This window comes from Culex quinquefasciatus, chromosome 1 (genome assembly GCF_015732765.1).
Source record: "Culex quinquefasciatus strain JHB chromosome 1, VPISU_Cqui_1.0_pri_paternal, whole genome shotgun sequence".
Lineage (NCBI taxonomy): Eukaryota > Metazoa > Arthropoda > Insecta > Diptera > Culicidae > Culex > Culex quinquefasciatus.
Genome location: NC_051861.1, coordinates 29,330,678 through 29,357,247, shown reverse-complemented (window position 1 = coordinate 29,357,247; position 26,570 = coordinate 29,330,678). Strand labels below are relative to the sequence as shown.

General features: G+C 34.7%; 1 protein-coding gene across 1 annotated transcript; it reads right to left on the bottom strand.

Moving 5' to 3' along the window:
• Positions 1 to 13,563: 13,563 nt before the first annotated feature.
• On the bottom strand, positions 13,564 to 19,558 carry LOC6040682 (twinfilin). Its single transcript, XM_038248247.1, has 4 exons — positions 19,220 to 19,558; positions 18,797 to 18,874; positions 15,059 to 15,170; positions 13,564 to 14,853 (listed from the first exon to the last, which is right to left on the bottom strand). Exons 1-4 carry the CDS (start codon positions 19,242 to 19,244, stop codon positions 14,037 to 14,039), a joined length of 1,032 nt encoding a protein of 343 aa, XP_038104175.1. The 5' UTR covers positions 19,245 to 19,558; the 3' UTR covers positions 13,564 to 14,036.
• Positions 19,559 to 26,570: the final 7,012 nt, after the last annotated feature.

Below are 26,570 nucleotides of genomic sequence, written 5' to 3'. Positions count from 1 at the left end.
TGAAAGGGGCGGTACGACATTGCTCATTACACGCGTTTAAATGGAACGAAAGGCCGTAGAAGCATATTTTTTTTTTAAATTGCCAACATAACCCAGCAAAGTTAGAAAAAAACACGAAATTTTAAAATGGAAAATTTTGTTCTAAATGAAAAAAATAGATTCGAAAAACTCATAAAATTTCCCATAAAATTACATGTTCTAAAAAACGAGTAATAAAGGGTTTTGAAACTTTTCTAGTGTTTTTTTTTTGTTTTTGATGAAAAATTCCTTTTTTTCGGAATTTTGAGTACGCCATCAAATCGGCCGTCTAATTTTACATAAAAGTCCCTTTGACACCAAATTTCTATCTCACCACCGTTTCAGGCTGCTAATTATTGAAAAACACCTCTTTTTCGCATTTTCCGCAAAAATGAAAGGGGTCGTACCGCCCATCACGAAATATGGGTCATTCCATCTCAACTGTGCACGAAAAAGTGCAAATTTGAAAATTACCCTCTCCGATCCTGATCAAAATTGGCAGAGCTGTTGATACTATCAAAACATGTAAGAATCCCGAATTTCATCCAAATCGGACCACCCCCTCCATTTTTGTACCTCCCCAAAAAATCGACTTTTTGGCGATTTTTGACCAAACCTCCTAGTTTCAAACGGCGATATCTCAGGAACCACAAATCTTAGAGGGTCGGTCTTAGACTCAATTTTGAAGGAAATTGGACGTAGAATCCATTTCCGTGATCAAAATTTAGATTAATTTATTTTTTCTACCTGTATTGCGCAATTGAAAACTTTAAACGGCCGTATCTCAAAACACCCCAACTTATTTTTTTTATTTGACCTCACCATCGTGTTTCCCGGCCAATTTTACATAAGAATCACTTATCAACAGAAATGAATATGTTTTGTTCCAGAGATATCGAATTTTAAAGTTTTGTGTTTTCGAGATTACCTACATTAGCTTCATTCGCCGCATCTGCTAGAAGCACACAGGCGGGCTGATCAATAACTGCTATCTGGTGTTCTGGGAGATAGTTAATTTAATTTATCTTTTTATAATTTTACGCAAATATTTATTCAAATGGCTAATAGGGGAAATTCTCGTATGTTTGGCAGGTTAAGTCAAAAAGCCGTAATTGCCAATGGTAAACAAAGCCTATTTTGCATCGGTATCCGACCTACTTACGAAAAAACAAATTTCAAAAATGCTTAAGATTGTTCATGAACTCGTCTCTCAAGTGCCCCAAACTGAAAAAAAAATTAAATCTTGTTACAATTGGGAGAAAAACAAATATTAGTGTCGGAGGTCATGGTGGCTCTTACGGCTTTTTAAAAACTCATCCGAGATTTTCACTATTTAAACAACAAATTTTGCAAAACTTTTGATAGAAACTTGCTTGTTCACTTCTTTCTTATTGAGCTATTTATCACTCGATTTCAGTTGAAAACGCTTTTAATCAGCTGTAATTGAATGCCAAAGCGCTGATATGGCAACATTAGAAGAACGCTGGAATTAGATGCTGTTCCCCTACCTTGATCAATCTATTTTTGTGAAAAAAATATTTATTGGGTTATTTTGAATGCACCGTTTATTTACGTGTTGCTAACCATTTTAGAGAACCTCCGAGGCCATGACTAGGGCCTTTATCATGGGCGGTAGCAAAATAGTACCATTCAGCAAAAACCCCAAAACCTGCTTTATTATTATTATAGTTTATTATTGACACTTTACCATAATTTGGCAAATCTCATTTATGGGTTAAAAGATTGATCATATTAAATCAATTTTTATATTGTGAGCCAGCTCCATTTGATTAAAAGATGATTTTGGTCAAGGTACATTTTATTTAAAAAAATCCTTTATACGTGAGGACAGCAGCCGTATTGTGTTCCAAGAATCCAAGAATGACAGAAGAAAAAAAACACTGTTGTTCGGACGATGTCGAAATCATCGCAACAAAATTTGGGGAATTAGCCGCTTTGCAGCAGATCAAACTTTATGATTTTCTTACATTTTTCAGTTTTATACTTTACAGAAATCCTTTTCCTACTCCTTGTGATCGTCCTTCACTAGAGTACAACAAATCAACAAATTTTATTCATTTTAATTCATATTTTTAACTCAATAATGTATCCTGCACTTACTGTTCAGTGTTACTAACAAGATTAATTGCATTTTGCATCGGAATCCAATTCTGCCCTTTACTGTGTGTCGTTATTGCTCTGTCCTGTGGGTTAGCACAGAAATTCACTTCATTCATTGTTTTTAAACAGATAAACATTCGCGATTAAACTCCAGTTTCCTACAGTGTTATACAGTTAATTTTTGCCCAATTTGATAAAGATTATTTATGATGAAATATTATTTCAATAAATGACCAGGTAGCAGTTATTGATCAGCCCGCCTGTGTGCTTCTAGCAGATGCGGCGAATGAAGCTAATGTAGGTAATCTCGAAAACACAAAACTTTAAAATTCGATATCTCTGGAACAAAACATATTCATTTCTGTCGATAAGTTATTCTTATGTAAAATTGGCCGAGGAACACGATGGTGAGGTCAAATAAAAAAAATAAGTTGGGGTGTTTTGAGATACGGCCGTTTAAAGTTTTCGATTGCGCAATACAGATAGAAAAAATAAATTAATCTAAATTTTGATCACGGAAATGGATTCTACGTCCAATTTCCTTCAAAAATGAGTCTAAGACAGACCCTCTAAGATTTGTGGTTCCTGAGTTATCGTCGTTTGAAACTAGGAGGTTTGGTCAAAAATCGTCAAAAAGTCGATTTTTTGGGGAGGTACAAAAATGGAGGGGGTGGTCCGATTTGGATGAAATTCGGGATTCTTGCATGTTTTGATAGTATCAACAGCCCTGCCAAATTTGAGCAGGATCGGAGAGGGTAATTTTCAAATGCTGTTCCACTTCAGATGGAATGACCCATATCAAAAAACGGAATCATAATCGCAATTCGCAATTCGCAATTTTCAGTGTAAGAACGGGCCTTGACCGATCTTATGCACCAGGTTCCCGACGAACACGCACTGCCCTTACACCTACATCTCACCCTTGCTCTGAGTCAGTACGAGCAGCACGCTAGAACACGCTTTGAGTGTTCGTGCCAGGCATGCACACCTTCTTTTCCGGTTACGCATTTTAACTCGGCCGGGGGTGGTACATTAAGTAGGGTTTGATGTAAGTATAAGCGCCTAACCATTTAAAGTGTGCCTAACTTTCATTAAAGCAAAAACTGTTTTATTTTTAGTTTGAATTTAAAAACTAGTTGTTATTTTACTGTGTTTTGTTTTCTCCTGAAATCTTTCCTAGTGTTGAGTCGTGTTTTTATGTTGCTATTTCTTTTGTCGCGGTGTTTTGTTACAATTTTTGGTCCTAAGCATTTTATAAAAGTTTTTCAAAAGTACAATAGTAATATTTGTGTTAATTCTTTGATCACTCCAAAAATTGAGTAAGGGCTCGAACCTCATTTGTTTGAAGAAAAGGGTGAAGTTTCAAAACAATGGACAGTGAAGGAAATATACTATGTAAAGAATCAAAAGTAAAAGAAAGATAGTAATTTATGAAGTAGATAAAGAAATTAACAATAGTTAATAAATAGAGGTAACAAACAAGCTTAGATTGTATTGAGGGCAATTTACAGGGAAGATGAGAAATTATTCAAATAGATAAATAAAGAAAAGGCACATGATAAACAAAATTGAAATCGCTGCCAAATTAAGGGAAAGCAGACAGTTTTTTACAGCAGAATCAATTGGTGAAATAGAGTGGAAACATCGCTGCCAAATTAAGGGAAAGCAGACAGTTTGTTACAGCAGCATCAATTGGTAAAATAGAGTGAAAAAGCGTTGAGAAATAAGAGAATCAAATGAGTAAAATCGAAATCAAATGGTGGATAGTAAACAGAAGCCGCGTTAGAAAATCAGTGAAACAAAATAAACAGAAGATAGGTGGTAGCTGAGAATGAAGATAAGAGAAACCCCGTTGTGCGATGTTTCCGGTACATCCACAGCAGTTGACTCAACATACTGCGAATCAAAACAATACCGTCTACAATCACAAATTACTTCCCTTCCCCACATTGTCGCGCCCCTTTCTTCTAGCCGTATCTACTCTGACCCGCGGTGGTCAGATCCGTTTCCACAGGCCACCAGCTAGGTCATCATGAAAACCAAGCCAACGTGGAGGTAAGAAAATAGGACACTTGCAAGGAACCAGAGCTATACTGTCTTGATCAAGTATGATCTAACAGGACTACGGACGTAGTCAGTGACGCTCCTTCCAGGATGTTCCTCGCCTGAGCGTCAACTGAAGAGGTATCATCAGCATCATTCGCACTTGGCCTGCATCAAAAAACGGAATCATAATCAGGGACAAAAGTTACCCCTTAGGACAAAGTTTCACGCAAATCAAAGAGGGATAGGGGAAAGTGCTGTGTGAGTTGGCGTTACCCATTTTGCAAATTTTTGATAATAGCAGAAATGCAATAAAGAAAAAGCATCTTGCATCAAATTTTCCAAAGTTGGGTTTAAGGTATGAATTAAAAAATAAATCAGTTTCCTGAACAATTTCCCTAAAAAAGTAATAGCTCCCGGTAACATTCTAAGCATTGAACAAACATTCTCAACCTATCCAACTTTTGAGAAAGCTTATTCAAAAACCTCAAAATACAGAGAAACCTTTTTTACCGCGGTACCCGCATAGTCATGAACTATATAACTTCTTTATGACAAATAGTTACTCAACTATTTATCAAATGGTCTCTACTATTCATTAAATTGTAACCCAACTATATATGTACGATATATCAAACCATTAATTCCATTCCCAAAATAGTTTTGGTCGATTTTACTATATGAGAAATTAGTTGTTAGGCAGAAAACTATATGAGGTTTTCATACATATGTAAATATTTTTATAAACTTGGATTTTACGTCAAATAGTCATTGCCCAAAAATTGACTATTCCTATATAGTTTCTGAAAAACTACTTTACCGACACTACTTTGCCGACACTTTAAAAAAGACCGCAAAAATGAACCCTACAATTGTTGTGATAACTACTTCGGATATAATCAAATTTGATTTTTAAGTTCTATCGATAGTTGGTGAATGTTTACCGCCATTATATGTGATGTTATTTACGTTGCTGCCGCCTTATCCGATTGATCTATATCTGTTGGTGGTTTTTCAGAGGTTTTGGTGACATGTTGTGTTAGAAGGGAGCAAGCTCGGGGGCAAGTATTTTTCGATAAGTCCAAGTAGTCCAAACAATTGACTCATTTTATAGTGAACAGTAATAGTCCACCATGTAGTACACATATTTTTGGTGTATGGTAAGAACAGCATGCCTACTTTTTCTGGAATAGTGAAAGTCAATTTCATGAGCCCTCGTAACATTTTTTCTTTTTTGGGAGTTTTCTGATAATCTGAGGAGAAGTGGGGGTGTTGAAGGTTCTCTATCATCCAGAGGAATCGACTGTGATCAATTTACTTGATAAAAGTTGAAATTTTGTACCAATCGTTTAACATATAGTTGGATTATATAACAAACTGTAATTGTACTCCATACTGTTGAAATATTGTTTGAACTATTTGGACTTATAGAAATTTTAATTCAAAATAGTATGGTGTATAGTAATTTTACTTCATGTAAGTTGACAAATTATTTGGATTATACAAACTTATCGAAAAAAATGTGGCCGCCATCAATTGTGTTCTACTATAGCATTTATAGTAGGTTTTTAGTTCTTACAGGTTCTGACTATAAAAATCTAAAATCTGTGGAATTTTGCTATATTGTTCTCAATAAAGTTGATAAATTGTTTGAACTATTTGGACTTGTACATTTTTTCGTTGAGTCACGTTGTCTAAACAATCCGAACTGTTTAGTGTAAGGTTATTGTACCCCAAATAGTTCAAAAATAGTTAGAATCATTAGATTTACTTCAATAAAAACGTCATCATTTGACGATCAGTTTCATTATGGTTTTGTATAGTGCCGTAACTATATGATAATGGTTAAGTATGTGGTAACTACATCTCTTTTAATAGTAATATAGTTTGGACTATTCCCCCGATGGTTTTTGATTATGCGGGTAGGGTTACGCTTTTTATTTCGTCGATTTCTCTAAAACCATACAACATTTCTGCAAGCTTCAAAAAGCGTATTGTAGATCAGAACAAAACCTAAAACGAAACTATTGGCACTACGCCCCCCGGGGCATGGCCTTCCTCTAACGTGGGATTTCTGCTCCAGCGCCTCTGACGAGACAGGAGAAACCGGGACCGACGTTTTACTTCACCATCCGATAGAAGCTCAGTGGATAAGGCGGGAATCGAACCCGCGTCTCATAGCATCATCGGGATCGGCAGCCGAAGCCGCTACCCCTGCGCCACGAGACCCACATAGAACAAAACCTACAAATTGCTTTTAATAGATTGCAAAAATGTAGCGTCGTTCCAGAGAAGTCGACGAATCAGAAAAACGTAACGCACCGCGTAAAAAGAGGTTTCACTGTAAATATAATTTGTGTGGTTATGTTATTAAATTTAGGGGAGAGTGGGGAGACTTGATCCCCTTTTTTTGTATCGCACATAACTCTGTCAATTTCTCACAAAACTATGATCTTTTTGCATGAATTGAAAGCTTAAACATTCAACTATGTTTGGCTGACAAGGATATTTCATCAGATAAATTCTTTGAATAATGCCAAGCGTTTTAAAAAAATATTTTAAACCGGCATTTTCAAAATGTTGAGGGTAATTTGATCCCCTTTTCAACATTTTGAAGAAATCTTAAGCAAAATGTTTCTTATCAATCCAAACTTTTAATTTTCTATAAGATACAGCAATTTCACATTAAACCTGTACGTTTGTGTTCAAAATATAACAAGTTTAGCATGTAAAATATTTAAAAACTTAAAATTTTCTTTTTTAGACCAAAATTGAGCATGTTTACAAAAGCTGGTAATTTTTGTTTACAAAACATTTGAAAAATGGTTCAAACTGTAGTTAGTTATGTACAACTATACTAAAGGAAACTATGTATGAAAACCCAGCTCAATTAATTAATCTTGAGGCTGATTCCAGTGACTGTAAAAATGCAGGGATCAAGTCTCCCTCAACGCACTTTTTTAAACAATTGATTGTAAAAATAGTATGACGATAAATTTAACGTCAAATGCGTAAGGGTTTTGGAGTTGATATGTTTATCAAACAATTCATGTAAAAAAAAATATTTTTTTGAATAATTTTTGAGTGTTTTCTATACTTATCAAAACAAAGAAAAAAGATCTCTTGGAAGTTTTTTGCAGCACTTTTTAGAAAAATGTGTGTAACTCAATCTAAACATTTTTGATTTTTTTTTTCTATGTTTTATACAATGAGTTTTAGTTAATTTCGCACAACTTTCTAGAACAAAACTAATTGTTTTACCCACATGCTGACGAGATACAGGCTTGGGATCAAGTCTCCCCGGGGATCAAGTCTCCCCACTCTCCCCTACATTTTTGTTCATAATTCGGAAAAAAACAACGAATTCGAACGTGGTTTTCGACCCTTGCCTTATGGTTGGTCTAAATCAGTGTTTTTCAACCGGTGAGGAATTCTGGGGGGGAATTTGGCCATTCTTGAGGGGGGAATGACGATGTATTAGAAATCAAATGCATTTTTATAAAAAAAATATAAATCTTTGTTTGTTTTTTTATAACCTTTGAAGTTTACAATATATTTGACATATATGGGAATTTTTGTGATAAGATTCAACAGCATTTTTTATTTCTTTAGATTTCATCTTTGCAGGTGTTTCAAAAATATAGCTAACAAAAACTAAAATTCAAAAAAGTTTATCGAAAATAATAGAAAACTCCGTGAAATTGTTCTGAATAATGCCATCATTTTTTTTTTTTAATATTTGCATTCTCTCAAACATGAGCAATTTTTGAAGAATGGAATTTCATAAAAAATGTGAATTTTCACATTATTTTAAACATGAGCATATTTCGTAATAAATTTCAAAAATTATCTTTACTAATATTTTTTAAATAAATTCAAACTAGTTTTCATTTACTTTCAAAATGAGATTTTTTTGAAAATATTTTAATTTTATGTCAATTTTGCTTTGGTTTTGTTAAGTTTAGGCAAGGGGGAGGAAACTTCAAAAATATTAAGAACATTTTTGTAGAATAACGAAGTTTTAATATTTATACTTTTTAATATATTAACGAAATGTCAACCATAAGTTCTCACCAACACTTGAAGCACCTTGATTTTGACAGTGCAAGCGGATTGTTGTTGTTTTCATTTATCAGCTGATTGAAATATTTATTTTTAAGCACAATTGAATAATAAAACAATTTTATAATCATAGACCGTTCGAGGGCGGGTTGGGAGATGTTTCGTCTAGGCTAGATTTTCTGCCGCGATATTTGTGGACCTGATTTGGACCTCAACCTTGACCTCAACACATTATCGTGCTCGTTTGCCTTAGATGTCAGGGCACGTTGACTGGCTTCAACATCCGTCTCTAAATTGACCGTGTCTGGTGTAACATCTTCGGTAGGGACTCTTGACACATTAGCTGGCCACTTTTGTTTGGCTAGAGCTAGCCGCCGTGCCCGACCAGGCTCGATTGACGGAATTTCCACCGTCAGACAGGCACTTGCGTTGGCATGAAAACACTTCAGAAAATGTCACCCTCCTTCTCCTTCTACTACTGTTGCGCTCATGAGGCTGTTTCTTTGGCACTGACATTATAGCCGTTCGAGGTACGGTTGGCAGAAATTCCGTCATGCCGTTCTGGACAGAACCAGCTACAACGGAATCCATCTTCCGGCAATCGCATGTACTCCGGAGATGGCAAAGTTACAGCTTCCAGTTGGCGAGTTTGAACGATATGTGAGTATTTCCTGTTAGATACTTGGAACAGAGTTCAAAGTTGGCCACATCCCGTTCTCGACGTGAGGAGCCTGGGTGGAAATCGGATGGGAACCTGGCTTGTGAGACAAGCCGCTTGCAAGCGGCAACGGTCGGCCGACGACGGTCAACGGTAAACAAAAACAACAAGAAAAATCTGACTTTTCTTTACGTCAGTTATGACATTTCTATTAAAGGTGTATATATTCAGGGTGGGAAAGTATTAATATAATAACGAACGTTAGTATACTTATTAATATAATAAGTAAAGTTCAACGGAGTTTTCTGCCCCTTGAGTTTAGGTTTTTTTTAACATCAAATATTAGTTTTTGTAAAAAATATTTGACGTCTTTTTATAAATAAAATATCAGTCATAATTTCTAGGGTAGAGTAGTCATCAATGAGACACGAGGAACAATGATAAAATGGCACTCACAAGTCGTAGTTTCAACCAATCAGGCTCATATTTGGGGGAAAGGTGTGTCTACTGGATACACGTCTGCCATATAAGAGTCTTTGGTTATGGACGCTCCCTTGAAAAGTAATTCATAAATGTTTGATTCTGGGGTGTAAAAGTAATTCAAGGCAAGTCACCTGCAATGGAACAATACAAAAACATGATGTTTTGCTGGAAAAATGTTGATTTTCGTAGAGTGTCTCATTGTTCCCCAGCTGTCTCATTGTTCCTGCCAAGTGCGTCTACAATGAGACAGTTGAATAACTCTGGCTGTAGATGTCGGATCGATCGCATATTTTGGTCAATGAAAGAACACATTGAAAGAAAGATAATGCAACTAAATGCTCATTAAGACATGCTGATGAAAAAATTAGAAAAATCGTTGAAAGTTGAAAACCAAAAGTGTCTCATTGATGACTACCCTACCCTATGTGTAAATTGTTGCGAGTGAAGAAAAAATGTAATGGTGTGAAAAATGTAAAGTTTCTGCAAACAATAATACCAAAATTATGGCATTAGTTAAGGGGGAGGATGGATCAATAAAGGTTGAGAACCACTGGTCTAAATCCATTCTAAAGCCCAAACCCAAGGGCGGTCAATTCTGCACTCATGCCAACCGGAAAGTTTTTTTTGAGCAAATCAAATTCAAGGGACCAACGAAGACGGGATTCATTGAGCTATAAAAAGTTAGAATAAAATACAGTGTGACTATTTATTCTGTGTGTGCAAAAGAAACCAAATCGATCCCTTCTCAATTGCAGATGTTCGATCAATTTTTGTATGGACATCCGTCAAATTTGTATTTGTATGAAGACTACTAGGGCAGGGTGGCCACCAGATTTCGATTTTAAATTTCCCGGTTTTTTCCCGGTTTTCTCCCGAGCCCAGAAGGAATTTTCCGAAATGTTTTTAAACCAAACTACCATGTTTTTTTAGGCTAACGTTAGTACCAACATACTTTTTGAACGCATACATTTGGTTCAAAGTTTGAATTCCTCAAGAAAGCTTTCAAATCTTGAGTAAAAAGTAAGTAAGTTGTAAACGAAGCCGTTTTTATCTGTTCAATCCAAACATCTAATTTCCATAATGATTGGGATTTTTCATCATCATACATGTAGATTGTTTAACCTCAAAATTTAAAAAATCGTTTTATTTTTTAGAATGAGATTAATTATTACTACAATTTATTAATTTTAAAGAAAAGAATTGCAAAAATAAATTGTTATCAACAGTTATGTAAATACTCGTTAATTCGTTAATTGCCTCGAAAAATCAGGGGGCACAAAATATTTTAAAAAAACATCAAAATTTCAATTGAAATTTAAGTGCAACCAGCTGAAATCAATATAAAATGCATTCCCTTGCGTTTGGAATCATTTTTAAGCATGTTTGGGTTAATTTAATAATCTTTTATTTTTTTAATTTTACACCTTTAGTTTTTTTTTTGTTACCGCAAAATCTTACATTTTTTGAAGACAAAACAAATAAACTAGTGTAAAATGTATTTGAACACTTTTTGCATTCAAATGTTGAGACTATGGATTATTCCCCCACTTGACCCCGGCCAGAGCTGAGGGATAAAAATTTTGAAAAATATTAGCATCGGCCTTATTTTCAACATGATCTCAATTTTTGTGTTGATGTAGTTATCACCTAAAAGTGATTGCCTGTATTTCAAGTGACGTTTTTGTAGCAGAATTCTAAATATATTGTATTTTTAAAATTTCTGAAAATTTTACATAAATTTCAAACGACATTTAAAAAAACTTTGCAAAAAAAAATTCATTGCAAGTTGTCCTTAATAATTTGTCTGGCTGAGATTCTCAAATATTATCAAATAAAATTTATTTACAAACAGAAACTCCATGATATTATTATTTTATGTTGAAATATGTTATAATTCAACGGTTCTCAACCTTTTCTAGGCTAGGTACCCTTTTTCGTGTTACTTAAGCTGCTGGTACCCCTAGCGTTCATACATGAAATTTTTCGTTTGCATGAGATTTTTTTACATTCCAATTCACGAAGAAAGAAACATGAATTTTGAAGTATTAAAAATGTCGTAAATCTTGTTTCTAGAGTTGTTTAAAAACATGTACTGGATAGGCCACACAACGTCCATGTACATTTCTTCAAATCAGTTTTTTTTTCTTTTTTTTTTAAATAAAGCTTCATAATAAAATGTTGTTTCCTGTTTTTCTTTAAAACTACTGAAAATGTCTTTAAATTTAGAGAATTTTTTTTGTAAATTAAATTTTCGTTGTCTTTTTCATTTCTACAAACATCCCCCATATTTTTTTAAATTTTATTTTTATGTAAATTTAACTTTACTTCAAATTCATAAAATTTATAAACGAATGCAAATTATAGATTTATCATTCAAATATTTTTTAAACATTTTCTGATTGGTCAAAAACAATTCACCTGTAATTCATTGCACCTTAAGCATGGTTGTTATTTTTTTGATTCAAAGCAATTTGTTTTTTTATTCTCTCAAATATTTTGTTTGGGACAAATGTTCGCCATTGCGGGGTTTGTCCTCCGGACCCTGAGACCGCTCGTGGTACCCCCAGGGTATATGTACCCCAGGTTGAGAATCGCTGGTAGAGGAAACATTTTGCTTTATTAAAAAAAATCGCCTTGTAAAAATATAATAGGATACAAAAAACATCCATAACCAAGAAGCATGAGTCTACTACACAAATTCAAACATAGTTTTCGCGAATTCTTCATTTATAATAACAGGAATAACATTCTAATTGAGAAAAGAACATATTGAATAAATTAAAGAGGCTTTTGTCAAATTTTAACTAAACTTAAAATATTTTCCCGGTTTGTCAGTCGAATTCCCGAGTTTTTCCCGGTTTTCTCCCGGCGGATAAAAATCCCGGTTTTTTCCCGGTTTTCCCGGTTTTTTCTGCTGGATAGTGGTTATTTCGGCACAATCAAACCAGAACACATTTTTTTTATTCGTTCAATAAATAGTACTTTTTTATTTTGCATTGCATACATCATTATTTTTTTTCCTCTTCTTATTTTGTTTCTCTACTGTAAAAAGAATATTGTTTAGGTATAAGAAATACGGATTGATTTCACACCATCGTCGTGTTGTGTTGTATGTTTTGCGTTGCACCACGCCGTCGTCGAATTCTGGTTTATTTTTGTCGCGATTAATTACCTTTATTCTTTTATTAAAATTCGTTATATATTTTACTTTTATCTTATTTTCCTTCTTTCTGGTGTGGCCGCTTACATAAGTAGAAATATAGCAATATTGAAATGATTTGTTTTTTTCTTTCTTCGTGTTTTTCACTTGTGTATATAATATTTTTAATTCAATGTGTTGTATTGTTTTGCAGTTTTCGACTGTTTAAAATGCTTGCGTTTGTTGCCTTTTTTGATTATTAACACTCAAACGCTCGGGTAGTCATTTGACCACTTTTTTTTTCTTAAAAATCTCATAACTTTTGATAGAATTGACCAATTTGAATGCTTCCGGTTGCAAAAGATCTAGATTTGTCTATATTTTTAACTGTCAAATGGGGGACAAATATGGTCCATTTTTACCGGAGATATTCCGGATTCCGTTGGGGTACCTCGACCTGCCTATATTGGTATTTGGTCAATATAATTAAAAGTTTCGACAGAAAAATGTCAGAAATGATGCAAAACTTCAAGGCATCAGCCTAACACATCACCCTGCAAAAATTATTGACATGATTAAGTCCTACGGGGCAGCGGAGCCGGATCCAGTTGGGCACCAATCGACATCAGCTCAGTGAACCGTTTCCGGTTGGAACCTGTTCCGGTGTCCGAAGGTCTTGAGCATGTCATGTATCTATGCAGGATAATGTATAAGGATGATGCCTTGAAGTTTTTCATCATTTCCGGCATTTTTCTATGGAATAGTTATTGTTATATTGACCCGAGCCCCAAATAGGAGGGTCGAGGTACCCCAACGGAATCCGGAATATCTCCGGTAAAAATGGACCATATTTGTCCCCCATCTGACAGTTAAAAATATAGACAAATCTGGATCTTTTGTAACCGGAAGCCTTCAAATTGGTCAATTCTATCAAAAGTCATGAGATTTTTAAGAAAAAAAATAGGGGTCAAATGACTACCCGAGCGTTTGAGTGTTAATCATTTTCAATACTTTTCCTACTCGCGTGATCTTTCTATTATTTTTTTCTGTTTACCCTCTCCCCGGCGCGTTATTTCAGCCTCGTAATCTCATGTGTTGTTGTTGTTGTTGTTTTTGTTAATGATGTATGAACATTTCCTTCGCGGTGCGAATTCTACCTTTAAGCTTCTTTATTATACAAACAAAATAATGTAAGCATCCGAGATCTCGAGTGTAAAATTTTACAATGCTTTCCCTGCGCTTTGTGGATGTTTTTATCGTGCATTTTTGTCAGGTCGATTGGTAAAATACACACAAACGGTTTTAAAAATACACGCAAATTTACTAACGTTTTTTTTGTCTTCTTTAAGTGTGTAAAAATCAAAGAAAGTTGGAAGATTGCAGGGTTGGGGGCAAGAAATGCTCAGTATAACGACAAGTTGAGTGATTTTTGTTAGTAGCGAAAAATACAATCACACAAAGCTACTAAATTAGTCAAAAGAACCATGGAAAAAAATGGTTTAAATCGTCAATTCACTCGACGGCTTGCGGCTTTGTCAGTCTTTTCGCGCCCCGGCTGGGCGGTCCCTTCGGCTTGGAGAACTGTGGCCGCAGGTTCAGCTTGCGGGGGTGAATCTCCTCGTACAGGAACTCCTCGGTCAGCTCGGTGCCGGAGTCGATTTCGAGCTTTTTGGCGATTTCGATGCCGTGCCGTTCGATCGTCGCGGAAAACGGTCCCTTGCAGCTCGAGTACATCATGCGTTCCCGGATCGAGCAGCTGTAGCCGGGCATCGAGTACACAAAGACCATGCTGTCCAGGTGTGCGCCCTCGTACTCGTGCGTAAACAGATACAGATGGTAGCGCGCGTGGTCCGTCGGAATTTGGCCGGGCAGTTTGAGCAAGTCGATGTTGGCCGCACTCACCAGGTGGATCTTTTCCTCCTCCAGGTCGATCCGGAACTGCAGATAATTGTACGCCCGGCGTCGCATGTCGTTCAACGCCGCAGCAGCCGACTCCGAAATCGGACAATTGATTCCACCGAGCGTTTGCTGCTTCGTATCGATGCCAAAGTCCGTCTTCACCTCACTCTTCCGTATCTCCGCCAGTTCCTCCTCCCGGCTGGTCAACGGTGCCGGCGAACTAAACTCGACCTTGTGCCGCTGGTAGCCCTGCAGCGTCGTTTCGTCCTTGGCCGTGCAGTTCAACTCCTCCTTGATGTGACCGGAGCCAAACTCCAGCTTGAGCGTGGCCTTCGTGGACGCGTACAGCATCTTCTGCCGTACGGTGGCCGCCTCCGGCACCCAGCTGATCAGCATCCACGCGTACCCGGTGGGAATTTTGTAGTCCAAGCTGAAAGAGACGATGACGATGAGCATTGATTAGAACGAACACAATCGTGTGGCGTAGAAACAATCATCTCTATGGGACTTCAGTGAAGCGTGAAACGTGACGCGAAGCAAAGTGGGTGTGGACCGGAAGTGTGGCTAAGCGTAGAGTGGGGGTGGCATGCATGCATACAATTTTTAATTAACGCGATTTGAAATAAAACACTTACCGGTACAGAATATAGCACGGAGTGTCGTCTTCTATCAGCGGCTTTATCGACGCGTCGTAATCCTTCTCAAAGTCTTTCTTGACCGGCTTGTGGTCCACCAGGGCGAGCTCCTCTGCGAATAGGAAGAATAGTTTGTTTTTTGGTTATTTAAATAAGATAAAAGATTAAAAATCCTTTTTTAATTGTAATTACTTTTTTGTAAAAACACTGTAGCAATTGTTTTAGTTGTTTGAGCATAACGAGAAATAAATTGAATTTTGCCATTTATCAAATTTATTTTTTTGTTTGGCATATTTACTTAGATTTGAATAATACTTTGACCAAACCTATTGATAAATTCAAGCCAACTCGGCTTGAACTTGAGCCCTTTCGGCTTATTTTTTTCTCTCTAGGAAGAGGCCATTTTGCATCATTATTTTTCCATACAATTTGAAGGGCTGAAACCTGTATCTTGAGTGAGCGCAAGCCGCGTAGTCCGTGAATATGCAATTGATAAATCGCTTCAAGTGTCCTTAGTTGTAATTTTTAGTCAAATACTTTACAAGATTTTTAACAAGCATATTGGAAGCAGTTTCCAAATAAAAACGTTACCTAATCCACCCTTAAGTACGGTATGCAAATCGGAAGGAACGCGGTCAAGAAATGTTGCGTGTTCTTTTCGTGAACACATCAAAACAAGTTGACAGTTCGATATGAGCGCGTTTGACAGTGTGCGCCCTTGAGGTTCTTTGGGGGAAAACATGAAAGAGATCAAAAATATTCAAAAGTTAAAATTGTTTATTCAAAAACTTTAAACAACACTTGATAGTTATAAACAAAATTGAGAAATCAATAATTTAAAATTTCTTCAAATAATCAAAAATTAGAAATTTATAATTTCTAAAACTAGCAAAACTAAAATTATAAAATTATGAATTAGGAAATTAATGAAATAAGGAAAAAAAGAAATTAGGAAATTATGAAACTATGTAGTATCGAAATAATGAAATAAAGAATTTGAGAAATTAGGATATTACGAAATTAGGAAGTAAGGAAATTGTAAAATAAGGCTGGTACAAACGTTTAAAAGATTTTCTTAAATTCTTAAATTCCTAAATTCCTGAATTTTTAAATTCATAAATTCTGAAATTTCAGAATTCAAAATTTAAGTATTTTAGAAATTAAGAATTTGAGAATTTAAAAATTTAAAAATTTAAAAAAATTAAAAATTTAATAATTTAAATATTTAAAAACGGAAAAATTTAAAAATTTCAGTTTTTGAATATTTTAATATTTAAATTTTAAATTTTTTAAATTTTTAAATTCTCAAATTCTTAATTTCTAAAATACTTAAAATTTTGAATTCTGAAATTCTTAAAACCTTAAATTCCTAAATTCCTTAATATTTAAATTCTGACATTCTTAAATTCTTAAATTCTCAAATTCTTAATTTCTTAAATTCTTAAATTATTTAATTCTTTAATTCTTTAATTCTTAAATTCTTAAATTCTTGAATTCTTAAATTCTTGAATTCTTAAATTCTTAAATTCTTAAATTCTCAAATTCTTAATTTCTTAAATTCTTAAATTCTTAAATTCTTAAATTCTTAAATTCTTAAATTCTTAAATTCTTAAATTCTTAAATTCTTAAATTCTTAAATTCTTAAATTCTTAAATTTTAAATTTAAATTTAAATTCTTAAATTCTTAAATTCTTAAATTTAAATCTTAAATTTAAATTTAAATTTAAATTCTTAAATTTTAAATTTAAATCTTAAATTTTAAATTTAAATTTTAAATTCTTAAATTCTTAATTCTTAAATTTAAATTTAAATTCTTAAATTTAAATTCTTAAATTCTTAAATTCTTAATTCTTAAATTTTAAATTTTAAATTTAAATTTAAATTCTTAAATTTAAATTCTTAAATTTAAATTTTAAATTTAAATTTTAAATTCTTAAATTTTAAATTCTTAAATTTAAATTTTTAAATTCTTGAATTCTAAAATTCTAAAATTCTTAAATTCTTAAATTCTTAAATTCTTAAATTCTTAAATTCTTAAATTCTTAAATTCTTAAATTCTTAAATTCTTAAATTCTTAAATTCTTAAATTCTTAAATTCTTAAATTCTTAAATTCTTAAATTCTTAAATTTGAAATGCCTGAATTTTATTATTTTTTTGTTGTTCCTAAATTCTTAAATTTGGAAATTTCTGAACTCCAATTTTTTTATTCTGGAATTTTGTTTTGTTTTTTTTTTTTTTTTTTTTTTTTTGTAAAATTAAAGATTTTGAATGTTAGAATTTCTGGTTTTTCGTAAATATGTGTTTTCGAATGTCTATATTTCAGATTTTTTAAACTTTTGAAATTTTAACTTGTAATTTCAGAAATTTTTCAGGTTTCAAATTTTTAATTTTTTAGCCACTGAATTTATAAATTCTTTAATCTCGACTTAAGTATTATTATTTTTTTCAATCCTGCATATTATTTTTGAATTTCCAAAATAATGTTTTTTAAAATGGTATGATTATTTGAAATTTCTGAAATATTTGTTTTTCCGTATTTTAATTTTTTATTTTTGTATTGTCGAATATCAGATGATTATTGAATTTTTCAGTAAGAAAATAGATATTTGTATGATTATTGTCAAGTTTATTTTCACTCTGGTTTATTTCATTTCGGTCCCGCCAGGGTGGATTAATCGGACAGTGCAGTGAACTCACAATCCAAAGGTTGCTGGTTGGTACTAGCAACAGTTGGCGACACGTGGGCCAACAGCAATAAAGACAACTTAAATTTTTTACTACGTTTCGACCAAAAAACTAAATCTGTCCTTTTAATTTCAAGATTCTGTATTTTGAGATTCGCTGGGATTTTCTATTATTCTAACGAATATAAAATGATTAAAACTGTCTAAGTGGAACAAGTTCTTTACTGTCCCTGATTAATGTCCCGTATGCTTTGACTTTTGACTTGCCACTTTTGAGATATTGGTGCAGTTTGGTTCAAAATCGTGTGCTTTTTCAAAAAGCCTAAAAACATAAAGTACTTTGTTCTAGAAGTCAGGAGGAAATCCAGTTTTTTATGAAAACTTAACAAACTGTGGGACAAACTTATCTTGCATTGTTCTCAGCTAGCTGTTTTTGCATCTTGGGCGGTTATGTACTTGAAATTACCTTGTATTACACTTACTCACCATTCATACTTTCATTCTCTAGCTTAAAATTACAAAACAGAACAAGTTTCTTAGTTTACTGTATCAACGAAAATCGTTTAAATATGAACAAAATTGAAAACTCCATAATCATTCTTCGAAAATACATATGGGACATTTATTCGAACAGGCAGAGTATAGTTTCGTTGAAAGAAAATTTAAAATATGAAAATGCATTTTTTTGCAGTCAATTTATATCAAGCTTCCCAAAATTTTATTAAACTATTCAAAAGTTTCTAGGCAAAATTATAAAATAAATGTATGTGTTATTTTTTTAAGGTGTCGATAAAACGGTATTTTGAATAAATATATTCAAATCTAAGAATATTTTTAAAGCTTCGAAATGACATAGTCTTTTAAAACGCTAACAACTACTATAATTAGGGCAATTAGTCAACTTTCAAAACAGTTTCACCGACTGTGTTGTTTGCTCGCTTGCTTTCGCAGCCGACTGCACATCGCAAAACAAAAGGAGCTCAAACATCAACAACAACCTTTTGTTTTTTTTTTTTATACTAATCTTAAGAGGGGGCCGCCTTATGTACTTACCATTCTCGATAGAAACTTTGAGCACTCGAGTTTTCCCGTCCTTGCACTTGCCGAAGAACTTGAGCAGCTCGGCATTGGCTGAAAATGAAAGAGCAGCAATAATTGATTTAAATATTCTCGGAAAATGGATTCTTGCTTAAGCAAATTGCTCTGTCTCTCCCAGCATCCGCAAGGCCACTACCCTCAACCTCCTCGTCGCGGCCAGATAAGTCACGTCTCGGTTGGGGGTGGCGGCACAAACAAAGATGAGTGGAGAAGGAGGAATCGCTTTGTCTGACGTGACACTCCATCACGAAACGTGAAGTGCTGTGACAACACTTTTCAACGTCGGAGCAGGGCACGACGGGAATCGAGGGGTAACGGGGACGGAAGGGTGGTGCCGGCGCGGCGGACGGATGAAAAAAGTTATGATTCACAACCCACCTTTTATTCCGGTTTGGTGTGACATTTTGCCTCTGTCTGGAGTCACTCGAATTTAGACGATTTCACGCGGAATTTACACGACGGCGACGGAACGGGATTGCTGTCAGCTGGAACCTGGGTCAAAATTTGCTACAGGGAAAACGCACCGCAAACTGGGATGATGATTATGATGAGGTTTTACTTTTTTCCTGCTTTTTCTTTTCTTTCCCTTCTTTCACTTCAACCTGTGGGCGACGGCGAAAAAAAAAACACTCTTCTCTCCTGCTACGCTGCCTCTGACGGACTGACAGGTCGGGTTCGGGTCTGCGAAGTGAACTTTATGCTCCGACGAAACTACCACCCAAACTGTGGGTGGAAATTTGACGTAACGGTGAATGAATTTTTATGCTGCGTCAGCCAGCTGTCAAAACCCATAGGGGAGCAATCGAAGATTGCGTAGTTGTTATCAAAACAAACACCGTTCCACAAAAAAAAAATCGAGCTGGAGGTTGAATGTTTTTTGTTTGTTAAAGGCTAATATATGCAGATCGGAAAGAACGCAAAACTCCATATAAAAAAAAACGCCCAAGAAACGGTCAAGGAAAGGGTCACGAAAAGATTTTTCTTAAGCGGTACGCAGTACGCAGCTGAAAAGGAACAGAAACGGCGTTTGACGTTTCTTCGCGGGGTGCTTGTTTGTAAAATATGTTTTGATGAAAAAATCAAACAATTTGGATTTTACTTTTTGAATACGACTGAAAGTTACAAACGTTTTAATAATTTTATATTCGTTGGAATAATATAAAATCTCGGCTAATCTCAAAATGCAGAATCTTGAAATTAAAAGGACAGACTGGAGTTTTTTTTTAAAAGGTCCAATGAAACAAATTTCCAGTTTCTGCTTTTTAGTGTTTTTCAATACCCCTGACTCAAGGCGGTTTCAAAAACACCCAAAAAGCAAAACTAGAAATTTGGTTTATTGGACCTTTTCAAAAAAAAAAATCTCCAGATGATTTAGTTTTTTGGTCGAAACGGAGTAAAAAATAGAAGTTGTCTTTATTGCTGTTGGCTCACGTCTCGTCAACTATTGCTAGTACCAACCAGCAACCTTTGGATTGTGAGTTCACTGCACTGTTCGATTATTCCGCCCTGGCGGGACCGAAATGAAATAAACCAGAGTTACAATAAACTTGACAATAATCATACAAATATCTATTTTCTTACTGAAAAAATCAATAATAATCTTATATTCGACAATACAAATGATTCAAAAATAAAAATTTGAAAATATGGAAAAACAAATATTTCAGAAATTTCAAATAACAAAAAAAATATGAAGGAAATTCCCACCAAATCTTTATTTTGGAAATAAAAAAAATTACGGGTTGAAAAAAATATATAAAAGTCGAGTTCAAAGAATTTATAAATTCAAAAGCACAAAAAGTTAAAAATTCGAAACCTGAAAATTTTAAAATTACAAGTCAAAATTTCAAAAGTTTAAAAGATTTGATATGTGGAAATTCAAAAAAAATATTTACGAAAAACCCAAAATTGTAACATTTAAAACTCTAATTTTTCAAAAATTAAAACAACTTTTAATTCCAGAATAAAAATGTGGAGTTTACAAATTTCAAAATTTAACAATTTAAAAATAAGGCCCTTGCCCCCCTCCCCCTCCTTCAAAATTGGTCCAAAAAATCAGAAAGCAAACATTTTTTTTTTTCAAGAAACTTCCAAATTTTAATGAAAATAAAAATCAAATCAACTGAAAACAATCTAAAACGCATTTTTCTGCATTGATAATTATATTTAGCATGTTTGGGCTGGATTTAAAATATTTTGAATTTTTATGAAATTCCAATTTACAGCACCGCAAAAACTTTATTTTCGGCAAAAAAAAAAATAAATTTTCGTCAATACTTAGGTATTTTTGAAACTAATGATTGCAAAACAACTGGACAGGTTTTTAAACACTTTTTTCATTCAAATGTTGATCCGTGGCTCGTAAATTCATCCCGGCTTTGGTCAGATTCGAGAGACATAAACTTCAAAAAATATTTGCAACGGCCTAACAAAAAACAATAAAATTTAGAAATTAAAAATGTAAGAATTTAAGAAAAACTTTTAAACATTTGCACCAGCCTTATTTTATAATTTACTAATTTCAAAATTTCCTAACTTCCTTACTTCCTAATTTACTAGTTTCCTAATTTCCTAATTTCCAAATTTCCTAATTTCTTAGCTTCCTAATTTCCTAATTTATAAATTTTCCAATTTCATAATTTCCTAACAACCAAATTTCATAATTTCCTAATTTCCTTATTTCCTAATAACCAAATATTCTTATTACCAAATTTCCTATCTTCCTAATTCCCTAATTTTCTGATTTCCTAATTTCCTAACATACTTATTTCCTTATTTTCTAATTTCCTGAATTTCTCATTTTTCAAACATCGAAATTTCCTAATTTCCTTATTTCCTGATGTCTTTATTTCATTATTTCATTATAACGCAATTTCTTAATTCCCTTATTTCTTAATTTCCTAATTTTCTTATTACCAAATTTCCCAGCTGCCTGATTTCTTAATTTCCAAATTTCCAAATTTTCTAATTTCTTAATTTTCTTACATCCTTTTTTCCTATTAACTAATTTCTTAACTTCCTAATTATCAAAATTTTCAATTACCAAATTTCTTAACTTTCTAATTTCATAATTTTCTGATTTCCTTATTTCCTAATATATTAATTTCTAAATTTCTCAATTTCCTAACATCCAAATTTCCAAATTTCTTTATTTCATTATTTCATTATTACATAATTTCATAATTTCTTTATTTCCTTATTTCCTAATTAGCAAATTTCCTAATTTCCTAGTTTCCAAATTTCTCAATTTCCTAATATCCTAATTTCTTAATTTTAAAATTTTCTTATTTCATGTTTTTATATTACATAATTCATAATAATTTCATAATTTTTTATAATTTTAGTTTGTCTAGTTTTAGAATTTATAAATTTCAAATTTTCTGATTTTTTGAAGAAATATAAATTATTTATTTCTCAATAATTAAATTTTCATTTTTTTTATAATTAATAATTGTTGCTTGAAGGTTTTGAATAAACATTTTTATTCTTTTTAATTTTAACTTTTGAATATTTTTGATCTTTTTATTTTTTCCCTCAAAGAATTTCAAGTGCGCACACCGTCAAACGCGCTCATATATCCACTTTTACTTTTACACAAACCCTAATGGTTTACCAACTGTTTTCAAACGAACTTGGTCACTTTTTAGTTTGACACCCCTTTTACACGGAGTTCACACACACACTACCAAAAGTTTGTTTTCATAGTATGCGTGAGCGCCGTGTAATGGGAGAGCGGCCGTGGCTGACTGGTTACGGTGTTCGCTTTGTAAGCGAATGGTTCTGGGTTCGATTCCCATCTGCTCCCAACGAGAAATTTAAGAACACATAAATTTGAAATTATGAATATGAACGAAAAATCAAAGTCGCTCTAGGTGAGGTTCGATCCCCCGTCCTTTGGATTGGTAAGCAAAAATGCTAACCACTAGGCCATGACGACTTGGTGAGCGTAGACTGGAATTAGGAATACTGTTACAGAGAGCGAGTTGTGGCGCTATAACCACGGCAAATAGTGTCCAGGGCATTCGTGGAAATACAGTGTCCCATCCCAGAGGATCCCGGAGTACCAAACCTTCTTAGCATGGTGCTCCCAACGAATACATCCAAAAATCTCGGAGCGTATGGTGGTGTGTCCCCACGCTTCTTCCTCCCCTGTCGATTCAGAATTGTGTTGTTGTTCGAACACTCAGTGCTCAAACTCAACCCAATTACGAGTCATCTCTGCGATACGGCTTTACGCAGTAGGCCTGGCCGCTTTAACGCTTGTGTTGTTTCAATGCATTCCGATGCAATGGCGCACTACAAATGTTAATAAATGACAAGAAGAGTGCTAGGCGTCATCTAACCTAAGGCACTCTCCAGGATCCCTTCGAAAGATTGGCTGCGCTAGGGTCTGATTAGATTAGATTAGATTAGATTCCATTAGATAGTATGCGTGAGCGCCGTGTAAAAAGTGACAGTTCGTCACTTTTTAGTTTGACTTTTACCAACCAACGGGGTACAAACTAAAAAAGGGACTAACCACCGAGGGTTGAGTGTATTACATGAAACCAACCACATAGGTGAATTAAGTTAGTAACTACTAAAATGTTTAAAAATAACAGAAATACCTAATTCTTCAGCTGACAAATGTATTTTTAAATATTTAAAATTAGAATAACGTAATTTCTTGATTAAATTTTCAAAAGGTCCTATCTGCATAGGAAACTCATGACTCATAGGTTGTTTTGAAACTTTACTCTAGGTTTCATATTTTAAATAAACTTTTTTTTCATATTTCTGTAGTTTTTTTAAAGGTCCAATAAACCAAATTTTCAATTTTGCTTTTTGGGCTTGTTTTTGAGTATTATTCAATACCCCTGACTCAAGGCTGTTTCAAAAGCACTCAAAAAGCAAAAACTGGAAATTTGGTTTCTTGGACCTTTTCAAAAAAAATCCAGATTTCGTGCTTTCCATTTCAAAAGGGCACATAACTTTTATAAGCGAGAGTGCGTCACGCCCTAGGTCACGCCTTATGTAAACCATAGACTAATTAAAGACTAAACACTTAGTACAATTTTTAAAATAAAATAATATATATTATGATTTACGAGCTGTGAACCGTGTGAACCACGTTGAACCGCATCGCCTCGCCCCTCGTTTGACAGATTTTCTTGGCCACACTGCTTTTTTCGATTTTGCTTTGTGCTGATTTGCGCGCGCTTCTAGATTGTTTTTGTTTTGGTTATCGACAGACAGGAAAAAGTTGTTTTAAAAATGTGTTGGTCGTTTTCGGCACGATGCCAACGATCTTTTTCGAAAAAGAAGGGCCTGGTGCAACGCATATGGCCACCATAAAAGAATCCTGGTGTTTCTTGAGTTAATCCGTTCCCGCGGACCGACGCTCAACTCATTCAAGATTCGGGTGGCCAAGGTACTCGGAAGAATTCCGACTGCTAAGAAGTGGAATCGGCTCCTGTGCCAACGCCATTTGCGACGGCTCTTCGACGGATTTGTTCATTGGATTGATTCCGAGCAGAGATCCATCTACTAATCGGTTCGAAAAGATGCTACAGCCTGCTCCAGCGCCGGCGTTAAACGACCAGTTGTCGGGCCTGAGCGGCCTCTCGCACACGGTGGGGCAGTATCAACGGTGAGTTTTGTTTGAGATGTTTTCTAGAGATATTTAAATCGTGTGCGTCTCCTTTCTATCATTTCAGCCAGCTAGCTCCGAGACCGATGTACGCAGGATTCCGTCAGTTGCGACTTGGACGCGATTTGGAGGAGATTGAACGACTTCTGGAGTGCTTGCCGGGCCAAGGACTCCGGAGCAGCTGTTTCGGTTGATCGGAAGGACAGTGACGACGTCGATTGGAACCGGTTTGTGGTGGAGCCTGTTCTGCAAACCGTCTTGACCAACATGTCCTACCTAGCTTCCAAAACAATCGCCGTAATCGAAGACATCAGAAACATCGTCCTGCTTGAACTCCATCCGGAACCTACCTCCTAAACCAAATGATCCCCCTCTTCAGCACCATCACCGAAATGCCGTTAATTTAAAACGATTTCACGAGAATAAAATTCGGGTGAAAAGAGGTTCCCGCTGTTAAAGGATTGCTTTTAAAGGTGCTGTATTCAGAATGCAAATTTAACACTAGGAAAATGAAATAAAAATAAAATGCATAACTATTAAAATGTATTTCATATACATTTATTTATTCGATTATTTTTTATGTTAGCAATATCAAAAATATACCTTGTTCGAGTTTGAAATTATTAATCATATATTTGATACATCTTTTCCTACGCGAAAATGATAACACCGTGGGACGCTGAACGGACGAAGTCTCTTTGGTCGGAACACGCCCGAATTTCCTGCTTGGCCCCGTGTACGGATTGAAGGTCGGTTTGTATTCCAGCTCAGTGATGCCCAGATTGTTGAAGAATGCATTGAACGTTCCAGAATAGAGTATTATGTGGACCCAGGCTTGGCCCGGCTACGACGCCTTTGACCAGGTTTAATTCGACCAGATGGAAGGCGGTCTACGTTTCGGTTCGATAAACCTTGTCGATGCTGAAGTACTTGACCGGTTTAAAGCCACCGGATTGATGTCCCACCTTGTACACTATCCGCTTACTTTCGCCGGTTGTGAACGTCCGCAGCATCATCTTTCGGGCTTCCTCCAGCTTCCGTTCGAACCGATAATATCGAACCGTCTGGTCCGGATTCAACGTGCTGCTGTGTCACGTGTGTCACGAAACTGGACTCGGTAAAATTGTTCGTCGTTATGGTCGTTATCACCGAAAAACCCAGATTTGGCTTAACTGGTGCAACCTGTGGTAAATAAAAATTTAGTTTATCCGCTTAACAACAAAGACCACCTCTACCTTTATCAACGGTTGCATATGACCCTGCTGTGCCGCCGGAGCACAGCGCTTCTCAACCGGCAAGTCCATCTCGATGTAATTAAAACTGGTTAAAGATTCCGAGAGCTTTCTCGACGGAACGCCAAGCTCCAGCATCCACGCGCAAATTTAGGTTTTTTTTTTCAAGGTGTAGATCCAGCACCTGTTCAATTTTGTGGGTTCGGTATGTGCATAAATTTTCGGTTAATTCGTGCAAAGTTTGTTGTTGTTGTTGAAACAATGTTTTTTTTTTTTTTTTGCTCTGACATCTTATAAGTTGGTTAAAAGTTGACGAAAGTTTCTTCACTTGACTTTTTGTTTTGTTTAGATTTCGATACAAAACAAAAATGCAAAACGTCACATCATCAGCAGTGAAGCCAGCTTGTGACATTTTGATCTGTCATTTTTGACAGTGAACCGGCTGTGCCGAGGGGTCATAAAAAGGTTGAGTCATGGTTCAGAGCCCACTGAGTAGTCTTTTATTAGTCTATGTGTAAACTGTCATTTGAGTGAAAGGGATACACCGACGACGATATACAGTATGTAAAAAAAGTATTTACACCCCTTGGGCACTATGCACATTTTGTGATGAAACATCTAAACAATTTAATGTTGACAGAAACCTAGTACTACGTTTTGTTCAGAAACTCATGCCAGACATTTTGCTACAAAAAGCTCATGAAAAGATGATTTCTATAAAAAGTTATATAACAAATACTATTACGAAAATAAAAAAGGTGCAAAAAAAAGTTTGTACACCTTTCGAAAAATTAACATAAATAATGTTATTTGTTGACAAATCACCATAAATCCAGTCTCCCAACTTCAAATAGGCATCCTTGACTGA